Source organism: Podarcis tiliguerta (assembly GCF_965153285.1).
Source record: "Podarcis tiliguerta genome assembly, chromosome: 7".
In the NCBI taxonomy this organism is placed as follows: domain Eukaryota; kingdom Metazoa; phylum Chordata; class Lepidosauria; order Squamata; family Lacertidae; genus Podarcis; species Podarcis tiliguerta.
In genome coordinates this window covers 83,887,314-83,900,158 of record NC_139540.1, presented here as the reverse complement: position 1 = coordinate 83,900,158, position 12,845 = coordinate 83,887,314, and the positions used below count along the sequence as shown (strand labels likewise).

The window sequence follows — 12,845 nt, the reverse complement described above, 5'->3', positions numbered from 1 at the left end:
CCAACATCTTCCTTGAGGTCTGGAGAACAGTATGGAATGGAGCACAACTTTCTCAATTTCTCCACTTCCAACGTGTGAGTCAAACAGGGGTGGGGGAAGCAGGGGATGTTACTCAAAAGGTTAACTGCTCGATAGGACACAAACATATTTTTTGGGGGGTATTTTTCAGTCCATGCACATTCCCCCCCACCCCATTATGGACTGAATGAGTATGTTGGAAGGGAGAGTGGGAAGAACTGCATGGATTTCGTTAAGCAACTTTTAGGTGGTTCTGCGTGTCCTGATATCAACAAACCAATGCCACAGCACAGCATTCACTGAAGTTGGTAAGCAGAAGCTGGACTGTCAAAGAAGACCAGCCAGCAGAAGAACTGCACACTGGATTGGTTTGCTAACCCTGGAAGAGGGAACTCAACTAGAAAGTGTCCACCACTCTTCCAGCCAGGGAAATCCTAGCAGCCTCTGATCTCTCCTCATGCCCATCACCATTGTGCGTTGTGTCATCCATGTGTGCCATCTTTTCTTAGGACTTAAAAGCAACCAGAGTGGTGAAGAGGGAAGGAATTTAGACCAGGACTGTGGAACTACAGGAGGGGGACTTAATCCTTCCTGGCACCATTTCCCTGATTTTAAATCCAGGGTCTGAAAGGTGTTTCAGGGTCTGAAAGGTGATATTTTTGCGGAGGCCACTGAGGGCGAGTGTAGACTGACCGGTAAAAGGTAAAGGTAAAGGTACCCCTGCCCATACGGGCCAGTCTTGACAGACTCTAGGGTTGTGCGCTCATCTCACTCTATAGGCCAGGAGCCAGCGCTGTCCGCAGACACTTCCGGGTCACGTGGCCAGCGTGACAAGCTGCATCTGGCGAGCCAGCGCAGCACACGGAAACGCTGTTTACCTTCCCGCTAGTAAGCGGTCCCTATTTATCTACTTGCACCCGGGGGTGTTTTCGAACTGCTAGGTTGGCAGGCGCTGGGACCGAGCAGCGGGAGCGCACCCCACCGCGGGGATTCGAACCGCCGACCTGACGATCGGCAAGTCCTAGGGGCTGAGGTTTTACCCACAGCGCCACCCGCGTCCCAGACTGACCGGTACAGGTGGCCAATCAGAGCAGCCAGGGTCCGGCCATTGAGGCGGGGCAAGCGGCTTATCAGCTCCTTGTATCGCTCCAATCTGTGGGACTTCTGGGAGATTGCTGAAAGGAAGCAGCATAGAATTAAACTTTGGTAAACATACATTCTAAATATTATAATATGTTCTGTTTTATTACTTTACTTATTTATTACATTGATATTCCACCTTCCCTCCAAAAAACATATATGGTTCTATCCCTCCCCGTTTTATCCTCCAAACAACCCTAAGAGGCAGATTAGCCGCAGAGGCAGAAAACCTCATGGCTGAGTGGAGAGTTGAACCCTGGCCTCCCAGGTCAACATGTGCTGCTTCAGATGGTTTTTGATACATTCTTCTGCTTGAATTATATCAATAGATACTGGGCTGCATACAAGCAAGAAGAACACCAAAAAAGAAGGGAGCCTTTTCTGGCAATTGGGGAGATCTTTAGTATGCAACAGAGCTTGTCTTCCTGAGCAACTTGGTACAAGGAATGTTTGGCTGTGATTTTTTTTTTTTTAAATGTACTCTATTTTCCAAATCAGGTTGTCGATTTGGCCAATCTAGTTCAGTATCAACCATTCTGATTGGCACTGGCTTTCTTGGGCGACATGACCAACTGCAGGTGATATTAACAACGGGATTAGCAATTCTGTTGTGTGGGGATTGTTATCCAGATCACAGCATGCAGGGAGGGAAGGTTTGCAGCTGTAGCCACAATCTCTGTGAAAGCCACCTGCCCAGCATAGCAAGCAGCATTAGGGGGAAAGTTCCCTTTAGAACCAAATGAAGCTTTCTTGCTCTCTCTCTGTGTGTAAGAGGTGAATTTCATGGAGACTGCAGCCAGGGCCAAAGACTTAAAGCTCCCCTTCTCTCCTCCCTGCGTGTTACAATTTTGACAACCCCATGCCCTGAAAAAGTTGGCATTTAATTTTTTAAAGCACATCAGTTTGTTAGGGTCACATGTAGGCAGACTCTCAGTTTTGTTTTTCTTAACATCATAGAATTCACGGGATATGGCACTGGAAGACAACTTCTTTTGTGGCTCGAATGCATCCCTGCAGTGAGCAAAGCTTTTTGTATGTAACTCCAAAAGTTGTCCCACTGGAGGAGTGAAAGGAGGCTTCAGCTGCTGGCTGGCATATAAAGGAACAGCAGCACAGGAAGGCTGGTACCTGCCGCCTCCTTCCACTGAGGGTGCAGGTATGTGGTGAAAACAGGATCCTCCAGCTCCCGGAAAAACCTCTTCAGCACGTCTGTCACATCCTCAATGAAATTGTCACTGATGCGCAGTTTGACATTTCGAGCGTCCCGTCGGAACTCCTCCATCAAAGTCTTGATTCGAGACTTAGCTCCATTCTTCCGATAAATGCCTTCATGCTGTAGCCCTGATGGAGGAGAAGGAGAAATGAGAGAAAGGTAGTCCAGTGAAAAAAATGGCACCTAAGGGCTGCGTCTTTGCAGTTGTTATATGAAAAATCAGCAAGGAGATCCCAGGCAGGAAATGGGAAGGGAAAGTTGCAACTGATTTATATGCACTGTGCAAGAGTGGGACTCACATTACACACAATGCTCAGTTTTCTTTTACACAAAGCAGCCACAGATGCTGCAATATTGAGTAGAAGACCAGCAAAGAGAAGATAATGCAGACTGTACGACCCTTTCACTCCTTCCTTCAACCATTTTCAGGTAAAATTCCCCATGTTGTTTTTGGTGGTGGGCGGCCACTGATGCGTTGGCTCCCAGTAGAATATTGACTTTTGGCTGATGGGAAGAGCCCCTGAGGGACTCACCATACTGGGTGATGAAGGCAATGCAGCTGTTCACGATGATGGGGATGCCACTCCTGCTGAGCTGCTGGTCACGCAGAGCATTCCCTTGCCCCCCTGCTGAAGCCTGAATAGCTGCACACCATGTGGAGAAGTCCAGCCGTGATGCTCCTTGAAGACAGAATGTCCTAAAACAGAACACAGAATGAGTGCGACTGGTAGGCGAGGAGGGTGGCACTTAGAGTTTGGGCCAGACCTAGGAGTGCAAGAAGAGACCAAAGGCCCATTTCAGTCCGGCATCCTGTTCTCGCAGCAGCCAACCAGATGCCTCTAAGGAAGTCCACAGGCAGGACATGAGTGCAATAGTTCTCTCCATGTCCAGCACGACGCCACTCTTTCTTACTTGGGGTTTTCTTCCTTCAAGTCCACTGTTCTCAGAACTACATACCCACCCCCCTGCCACACTCAAGCCCAATTCATTGGTTCCATCACAACCCTCTATTTTCTGGATATTACTCCCACCCCCTTATTACTAACACTCCTTTAATACTGTCCTCTTCGGCACAATAATTCAACACTGTTTCCTCCCCACTCCCCTGCTTGCCACTAACTCTTCTTTTTGGCGCAGAGTATAGTTGTTTTAAAACCAGACATATCCTATATCTTGCTCCTCTCTGCTTGCTGGATGCAGGGAAACTGGCAGAATAACAGTGAAAAGGGCAAAGCTATTCCCAGGCATGGATGCTGAGGTGGGGACAGCCAAGGCAGTGAGCTCTGTATCAGTTGCCAAGGAACTCTGGGGACACACTTACCTTTCACCCTGCTCTTTCCAGGCACAGGTCATGCAATTTAATGCTCCATGTCCGAGCATGGGTTTTTTTTTTGGGGGGGGGGCGGCTGAGCTTTCCTTGCAAAAACCCGCTCTTTAAAGCTGAATCGGAGTGGATGTCAATTTGAGTTTTCTGCAGATTGCTGTTTGCTCCAGCTTCAAAGAGCGGGTTTTCACAGGGAAACTTCTGTGCAAAAAAAGGAGGGCTACTTGGACATGGAACTTTAAAGTGCAGGCCATGCCTGGACAGTGTGGGAAAGCCCTCAGGGCTTCTACCTGACCTTATGAAGGTGTTTGAACCACTCACTGCTCAGGTGTAGCTTGAATTGGACTGGAACTGCTGCTGGATCAGCAGCGGCTGTCAGCTATCTCCATTTTGTAGGAGTGGTGGATTTGTAGGAAGAGCAGGAGGAAGATGAAAGTGAGGACTCATAGCTCAGGGCCTGCTTCTTCCCCAAGAAGTGTCATGTCATCACTTACTGACGACACCAGTTACTGGTGACATTTGCTCCAGAATCAGTAGTTTTTAGGCACTTCCTTGCCCATGGAGGTTTTGCAAGCTATCTTCCTCCTCATTGGCTCTGAAATAGGAGCCAAGCAAGGTGGGCAAAACCAAGGCAAAACTCTGGATTGTCTTGTTGCTGTCAGCTCTTCTAATCACTCTGTAGCACTGGAAGGTCTACCTGCAGACAGGATAACAACCCCTGAGGGTGGGCTGAAGGGAGGAGGGCACACTCTGCATCTAGAATGCAGCCAGTTGGCTTTCTCCACCAGGAAGCTGCTGAAGGGGAAGAGAATGCTGCAGACTGACTCTGCCTTTCAAGGCAGGCTCAACTCCTAACATGCTCTTGTCTTGTTTCTGTCAGCCAGTCCCTGCTGCTGCTAACCACATCTTCCCAAGGAAAGCTGGGTTTTGCTCTCTTGAGGGCCCTTCCTCCTCACACATCTCACCGCCCCATCTCCACCAGGATCAGCATCTCTTTCTTCTCTGGATCATCAGCAAGGGGAACAACACCTACAAGGGGGAAAAAAGCAGTGGATAGGGAAATCAGAGAAGAGCTCCATGCAGAAGGGTGCAGCCCTATGCCTTCAGCTAAGCCTGAATGAGGCTTCCATTCCATACCAGAAAAACTAATAATAATAAAAGCAATAAGTTTATAACATTCAAAGGCTAGTGTTGGCATCTGGGCTGCTCTCTCGTTTCTTACGGCAGGGACTACTCACTGAGCTCCTGAAGCTGCCGCAGGTTGATGCTGTCCTCAGCTGCCCCCTCTTCTCCTGGGCAGATGAAGAGATGAGATTTCTGGAGGATGAAGAAACCTTGCAGCCACTGATTGGGATTCAACATTGACTTGTAGCAGAGTCTGCCCACCTTCTGGAACTCGTAGCCCAGCAGGCAGTGGCAGCTGAGAGGGGTGAACCACTGCAAAGGAATAAGAGAGCAGACCTGGAGAGGCAAGCCAAAAGGATAATGCACGGGCCCTGTAAAGGTTGGCCAGAGCATGCAAGCTGGATATTGGCCCATCAACCTCCTCTTTGAGGACAGGAATGGTATATGGTCAGGTCAGAAGGATACAGCCTCACTGGAAGATGGATGGGGCACAGGGCTGTGTGCGGATGAGTCTGGCATGAAGCCAGAGCAGAGGAATCTACCACATAGCAATTGTTCCCTTTCTCCAATGCCATGCTTTATGCTTTTAAAACTGTGTGAGACACTTCGGGACTCCTAAGTGCCAAGTGACTAATACTGAAATAAAGAATGACGGCAACAACAACAATAAATGGGACAAAGGTAGACAAAAGAGAGACCACATTCTGGACCTGGGCTTAGAGCGCCCTAATGAAGGATAGTTTGACTGGCTGTGTTAGGAGAAGGTGGTGGCTGTGCTTCGGAGGTGCATGAATAATCCAGTGTTTTGACACTTTTCATGGGATGCTACTGCTCCACACCATTACCTTGCCAAGGGCACTGGCCCAGGACTGCAAACTGTCTGGCCCATCAGTCCCCAGCTGCTGCACTCGCTCGCTGTTCAGATACAGCTCCAGTGTGAAGTGGAACCTGTTTGAAGCAAATGACAGTGTCATGGAGAATGGCTGTCTGGGGAAGCAATTCCTACACTTTTACTCAGAGCCAGAACAGGCAAGAAACGAGGCCATAAAGCATGGGATAGCTTAGATCATGAAGCTCTTAATATCTCAGAATTGTGGGTCATGGGTAAAGGGGAGGCTGCCAGCAAAGCCACACAGCTCCCCCACTCGCTAGGGCACCCCTGAGAGGCCGGCACCCTGGTGCAATGAACCACTAAGACCCATGGGAACGACGGCTCTGGTAGCACATGAATGACAAGAAGTAGCATGAAACATCCGGTGGCTGCCAGGGAGAGCAACTGTGTGGCACCACCACTAGCAACACACCACACAGATGTGACCTGATTTCTGTCATGATTCATTTTAGGGATAGCTTTCAGATGGAAGGGGACAAGAGCTGAATATGTCATATTCTCACATACCTTTCTGAGGAGATAGGACTAACCACCCCATCTGTTCTGTTCACAGCCAGTGAAATCACATCAGCCATTTCTATCTTCCCCACGGGCTCGGAGCTCCTGTCAGTCTCATAGAAGAGGAAAAACTTCTCCAGTGAGCACCAGACTCTCTGAAAGTCTACATGAGAGAGAGAGAGAGAGAGAGAGAGAGAGCGCATTGGCCAAAGGCCTTCATTTGACCCACAGGTTGTGGGGCCTACCCTTTCCTCACACTTACCCTCTCTGCTCTTTTTGGTGGCAGCCATTTTTGTCACAACTGGGGCCTTGTATAAGTTGCCTTGGTGTACCACAGGTTGTGTAATCTCATTGTAGACTCCTTCTGAGCTCAGTTCCTCCACACTGACATTGCCTATCAAATGCACAAAATTCATTTGTGTATCCTGTTTGAGGAATGCCCATACATTGTCATCGAGCACACATCTACAGAATATTCTGTGAATGAGGCAAGCAAGTTGGAAGTGCAAAGATCACGTTCCGCAGAACTGAGTGGAAGTTCAGTAGCTGACAAACGTGAAACCTTCTGTACAAATAATTTCATTTAAAACTTTGCTCAAAACCAGCTTTCATACTCCTGTTGTTTGCTTCAAATTCCAAGGAGTAGTTTTGGGCAAGGAAACTGATGTTTTTGTAGAAGGTTGTGATGGTTAAATTAAACACACTTACCGGTCTTTTTATGAGCTGATACCAAGAAACAAGTACATAGCAACAAAATTTAGGAGTGTCCGCTGGGAAAGATGTGATGCGATTAAATGGATAAAATGCTTATCCTCTTGCATAAACACACACACAGAGAGAGACATGTCTGAGGTTACCTGGGCAGTTGCCTTGCTGGTCCTGCCCATTGTTGCCCCAGGGCTTGGCTTTAGAAACAAACCCGCAACCTCCTGCCTCAATTTCCTTGGTGGTTGCAAAGAACTGCAACATTTTCTTCAGAAGTCCAGGCCCAGACACAGCCACACACAGAGCCTGAGGAAATAAAAGTGGTCAGTGGAGCTACTCCAGGTAGCCAACTTGCTACAGCAGCTTCAGATGCTGCAGTCTGAATCTCTGGGAAAGGCAGCTCAACAGCCCTCTGGATAACAGTAATGGCTTCCCACCTCCTGCCTGTGTGGGGCAGTGCCCTGAAATTCACATGTGGGAATTGCAGCCCCTTCATAGCTCCATCGTATCCTCAGGATGGGTTTCCAAATACATAACAACTTACATCATGGCCTTACCTGCAAAATATTTTCCTGACTGCTGTACTGTGGGTGTGGCATGCGGTAGCGCCCATAGCGGTACTTGCGAGTGATGAATTCTCGCCTCTGCTCAGCACTGGCCTCGGGGTGCAAGGCCTCAGAAGGTGGGAGGTGCGCTGCCCAAAACCTGTTCACTTGCTCGTTCCCCAACATGATGAATAGCTTTAAGAAAGAGGGTTGGGGTGACATTCAGCTTGGAGGAAAAGCACACTCCAGATCCCCAGAGGGGGTCAAAGAAGAAGAGCACCTTAAGCTAGTCAAGAATCTCAAGTTAATACTAGATCTGTCCGTCCTTCCTTTCCACAACTGTGCTCTGCATTTTTACAGATCTAGCCCCTTCTAGATCTGTAGATCCCTACTAGCGGGTGGCGCTGTGGGTTAAACCACTGAGCCTAGGGCTTGCCAATCAGAAGGTCGGCGGTTTGAATCCCCACGTTGGGGTGAGCTCCCGTTGCTCGGTCCCTGCTCCTCCCAACCTAGCAGTTTGAAAGCACATCAAAGTGCAAGCAGATAAATAGGTACCACTCCTGTGGGAAGGTAAACGGCGTTTCTGTGCGCTGCTCTGGTTCGCCAGAAGCGGCTTAGTCATGCTGGTCACCTTACCCGGAAGCTGTACGCCAGCTCCCTCAGCCAATAAAGTGAGATGAGCGCCGCAATCCCAGAGTCGTCTGAGACTGGACCTAATGGTCAGGGGTCCTTTTACCCTTTACCTAGTCCCTACCATTATTATTTTTTTCCAGTTTCTGGACCCTCAAGGAAAGGCTTAGTACCTGAACCATCTCATTGCTCCAGATGCTTGTGTCCAGCTTTAGACTCTGCACCTTTGAAATGCTCGAGCCCAGGCTCCGGTGTTGACCTGTGGAAGCAGGGAGGCTATAAAAGCATAAACTTCATATGACACACATGCAATGCAGCTGCAGGTGGCACAGAGGGCCAGTCTCTCTTTCTTTAAAAAAATGATATTTATTAAAAGTTTTATAGTTACAGAAGGAAAAGAAAAAAGAAAAAGCACAGTATATATATAAAAGAGAGAGAGAAAAAAGAAAAATTAAAAAATACATCAAAAAAGCAAAAAAATAAAACAACACCTCCACCCCACTAGAGAAAAAACAAAAACATTTAAAAATAAAGAGAGGAAAAAAAGAACCTTAAATCTTAAACCCTTAAATCCTAAAATCTTAAGTCCTTATCATATTTCAACTAAAGTCATATAAATTCATTCCACCATCTCCCAACATTCCTTAATTATACAATATTATGCTAAATAATGTTTTAAAAATTTCCAATCTTTTTCCACCGTCTCTTCTCCCTGGTGTCGGATTTTGTCAGTCTTTTCTATCAATTCAATATAGTTCATCAACCTGGTGCTCTTGTGTCCGAGGCTCTTAACTCTTCTCCCTGTCCTGTCTGCAAGTTTCTTTTAGTGCCAAAGATTAAGTCCCAAAGGGCTTTCTTCTCAACAGCTCCTTTATCCCATCTCAGCATGTTTGCCCATGCTCCATATTCAAAGTTGTAATCCAAGAGATGTTCCAAGACATACTCCACAGGCCCTTTGAGGTTAAAGAACTCCACTTTTCCAGTCTTTCCCACAGTGCCTCCCTCCAACATAAAATCTCAGAGGGCCAGTCTCACATCCAGGCCCAAAGTAGCCGCATCTGCATGTGAGGCCATGAGAACAGCTCTTGAGCTCCAGCCTCATGCAGAGCTGCTCATTAACTCCAGTATAAAGCACTTAAAACTCGATTGAATGGGTGATTGGAAGCTGCTCTGGCCTCAGTCACACTGTCAGAGACACTAAATCTGTTGTAGCTTAGGTTGTGGGGCTCACATTTTGGTACTGCTTCCAGTTCCAGAATGCCTAGTCCCGGCCTGCCACCAAAGGTATGGAGCAGCCTTCTCCTCCATCTCTCCTCCTGCATATCCTCATAACGAAGACATCCTCATCCACTCTCTCATCCACACCATCTTACAGAGGGGAAGGTGCACAACAACACACAGATCCACTTGCCTGCACACTGCTTGCAGATCACCACACACAAGTTGACGGAAGCCCAGTCAGGGCTCAAGGTGCGACAGTCGGCACAGAACCTGTTGGCTTTGTTGGACCAGATCTTCTCAGCCACCTCATAGTCATAGAGTGTCTCAGCAATGGAGTTCTGCAGGGCCTCCATCCACTCCCTCTTCTCTCGCTCAGACTCTGCTCCAAAACTAAGGGAACACAGATCTAACACTGCAGATTCTGTCTTCCCAGAAAATAGCCTGCAGTGCCACAAACATTCTGCTTGCAACACCCAGAGCCCAAATGGGCTGCTTCTTCTGCTCCAGACACAGCCAAGGATGACATTAAATAAACTGCAGTCCCTCTGCATTTTTTCTCAAACCCTCCCCATGTCATGAGAGAACAAAACCCTGCCCTTTTCAGATACCTGAGCAGGTGGGGTGCTGGCATCAGGTTTGGGGGAGCTCTTGGACACAGGATTGCCTACCTTCCATCATGCTCCATCTCCAGCCGCCACAAAAATTTCCAGGGCTCTGATGGAGGGAGTGAAGCATGATGGAGCTGGTACTCTACACCTCCCAGGCAATGGAGCAGCAAACTTTGCAGCAAGCTCATTTTTCCTGGAAAGAGTAAAGTAGCAATGCCCTCATGCTCCTTGGAGCACAAGAAAACTGCTGCTATTATCCTTCCTTCCACGTGTCCTTGCTCTCAGTGGAAACCTTTGTGTTTGCCCTGAGGCCCCTGCCAAGAGAGCTTCTGCAACAAGTTCCTATTCCTAGAGGGCTATGCCCTTGGAGGAAGTGAGGCAGGATACCTCCCCCTCTGGGAAGCCCATGAGGCTGGCTGCTGTGCTCCTTCCAGGTGTCACAAGGAAGGAAAGCTCGCCCAGATGCCCTAGCAATGTTGTCTATGGGGCAAATTGCCATTTTCTCATGCGTGGAGCACCTAGCAGCGGTGGAGCAAGACTTCCTTGTGCTCCAATGGCTAAGAAGCATGGAAGAGTCATTGCTCAATGCCTTGTGGTGCTTCAGGGCTCTCTGGGGACAATCTTCCATTTTTCAATGGAAGGTATACATGGAGGAGGCAGTGGGGCGCACAGCTCTCTTGCACTCTTCTTTGTTCTGCTACTGCCAGGCACCTCTATGTAGAAATGAGAGACTAGCCCAGCTTCTAGGATCAGCAGTGGGTCTTGCTGGGCTGTTGGTCTGGCAGTAGCTCAGCCTTGCCAGTGCTTAATGCTGGTTCTACCCAGCATGCAATTCTTCACCACATGGATGGCCCACTTTGTAACGCCAATGTGTCTTACCTGAAGATTTTGAATGGGGTGATGAGCTCAAAGGTGCGGCCTTTGGCTTCTCGGATAGTGGCGCCATGCATCTCAATGAGGCAGATGGCAATGCCCATTTTAAAGAACTGTGGGTGAAATTGGTACAATAATAATCAGACTTCAGCTTATAGCCACAGTGATGTTCCCATTACAGAGTTACAGCTCTATCCCCGACAAAAACAAAGGCCATAAAAAGTAGCCAAAACACGTTTCCTTCCATTTCTTTTGTTTAGAAATGCTGGCTGCTAACTTGTTCTTCCAACAGTTTTAAATCTTCAGTTAAATCCTCAGTGCTGACATCATCCCAATCCCATTACCAGACACAATATTATTTATTCTACTGAAATATACTCAGAGTCGCAAAGTGATTTCATGCTCTTTATTCAGCTCATAGTGGTGAGGAGGAATGAATGAAAGTCCCCTCAAAGTATCTGCTTTATATACATTATTTACACAATGGGCTGCACATGATTGGCTAATTCTGGAATTCTACTGTAAGCCAATCAGGTTGTGGATTCACTTATATCTGGAGCATGATTGGGTGGTTCCTGCCAACCAATCAGACTGCTGCATTGTTCTAGGACCAATCAGACTGCTGCATTCTGAATCCTATTGTTCTAGGACCAATCAGACTGCTGCAATTTGGATCCTATTGTTCTAGGACTAATCAGACTGCTGCAGTTTGGATCCTATTCAACTCAGTACATAACATCTACTAATGGAGAAGCAAGGGCCCTTCTTCCAATTCCGCCCAAGGAAAGCCCTCAAAGCCAAAAGGTCACCTCTTCCCCCAGTTTATCAAGTCCGAGGAGCAGAAAAAACATAGAGTGGCCCCAGGTTGCTCCTCCGAACTCCTAAGTTAGGCACAGCACCAAAAAATCTGTTTCAAATGTATTGGGGGAGGTTCAGAAAGCTCTCTAGACTGGGCTTCTGACTGCTGAAAGGCTCTGGCGCTCACCTGTTCACTTTTGTATAACCACATCTCAGCCAGGGCAAGCACCACATATAGCTTGGATTTGTAGCCTTTGAGCTCCAGGTGCCCAGATTTTTGGAGATGAGTGGTGCCACTGAGGCACGGCCGGGGACACAGCAGCCGCTGCTCAGCCACTCTCTGCTGCAAGGCGCTACACCACTCATTCCGCTGAGCTGCAGGGGCAATTGCCAAAGGCCAGAGTAAAGTTTCAGTAGGAACTGACACAAGCAGCACAAACAAAAACAACAACAGCAGCAGCAACAACAGCAGCAACAACCATTTCTACCCTGCCCATCTGGCTGGGTTTCCCCAGTCACTCTGGGAGGCTTTCAACAGAACATTCAGAACAGAATAAAACTTCAAACATTAAAAACTTCCCTGAACAGGGCTGCCTTCAGATGTCTTCTAAAAGTTGGATAGTTGTTTATTTCCTTGACATCTGATGGGAGGGCGTTCCACAGGGTGCGTGCCACTGTCTGGTTCCCTGTAACCTCACTTTTCACAGTGAGGGAACCACCAGAAGGCCCTCAGTGCTGGACCTCAGTGTCCGGGCAGAACGATGGGGGTGGAGATGCTCCTTCAGGTATACTGGGCTGAGGCCGTTTAGGGCTTTAAAGGTCAGCACCAACACTTTGAATTGTGCTCGGAAATGTACTGGGAGCCAATGTAGGTCTTTAAGGACTGGTGTAATATGGTCTCAACGGCCACTCCCAGTCACCAGTCTGGCTGCCGCATTCTGGATTAGTTGTACTTTCCGGGTCACCTTCAAAGGTAGCCCCACGTAGAGCGCATTGCAGTAGTCCAAGCGGGAGATAACTAGAGCATGCACCACTCTGGCAAGACAGTCCGCGGGCAGATAGGGTCTCAGCCTGTGTACCAGATGGAGCTGGTAGACAGCTGCCCTGGACACAGAATTGACCTGCACCTCCATGGGCAGCTGTGAGTCCAAAATGACTCCCAGGCTATGCACCTGGTTCTTCAGGGGCACAGTTATCCCATTCAGGACCAGGGAGTCCCCCACACCTGCCCGCCCCCTGTCCCCCAAAAACAATA

The 12,845-nt window shown here is 48.3% G+C and overlaps 1 protein-coding gene across 4 annotated transcripts in view; it reads right to left on the bottom strand.

The window, feature by feature from the left end:
• The window catches only part of ARAP3 (ArfGAP with RhoGAP domain, ankyrin repeat and PH domain 3), a 38,515-nt gene that overhangs the window by 11,192 nt on the left and 14,478 nt on the right, over positions 1-12,845 (bottom strand). For all 4 annotated transcript variants that reach the window (XM_083448530.1, XM_083448532.1, XM_083448529.1 and 1 more), the window contains exons 9-22: positions 11,778-11,965; positions 10,799-10,905; positions 9,502-9,701; positions 8,264-8,349; positions 7,473-7,655; positions 7,068-7,221; positions 6,473-6,604; positions 6,220-6,373; positions 5,666-5,768; positions 4,934-5,132; positions 4,661-4,724; positions 2,905-3,068; positions 2,287-2,499; positions 1,088-1,193 (exon numbers count right to left, since the gene is read on the bottom strand). In XM_083448530.1, coding sequence (XP_083304656.1) covers positions 1,088-1,193; positions 2,287-2,499; positions 2,905-3,068; positions 4,661-4,724; positions 4,934-5,132; positions 5,666-5,768; positions 6,220-6,373; positions 6,473-6,604; positions 7,068-7,221; positions 7,473-7,655; positions 8,264-8,349; positions 9,502-9,701; positions 10,799-10,905; positions 11,778-11,965 — 2,053 coding nt within the window. The remainder of the gene's footprint in view (positions 1-1,087; positions 1,194-2,286; positions 2,500-2,904; positions 3,069-4,660; positions 4,725-4,933; positions 5,133-5,665; positions 5,769-6,219; positions 6,374-6,472; positions 6,605-7,067; positions 7,222-7,472; positions 7,656-8,263; positions 8,350-9,501; positions 9,702-10,798; positions 10,906-11,777; positions 11,966-12,845) is intronic.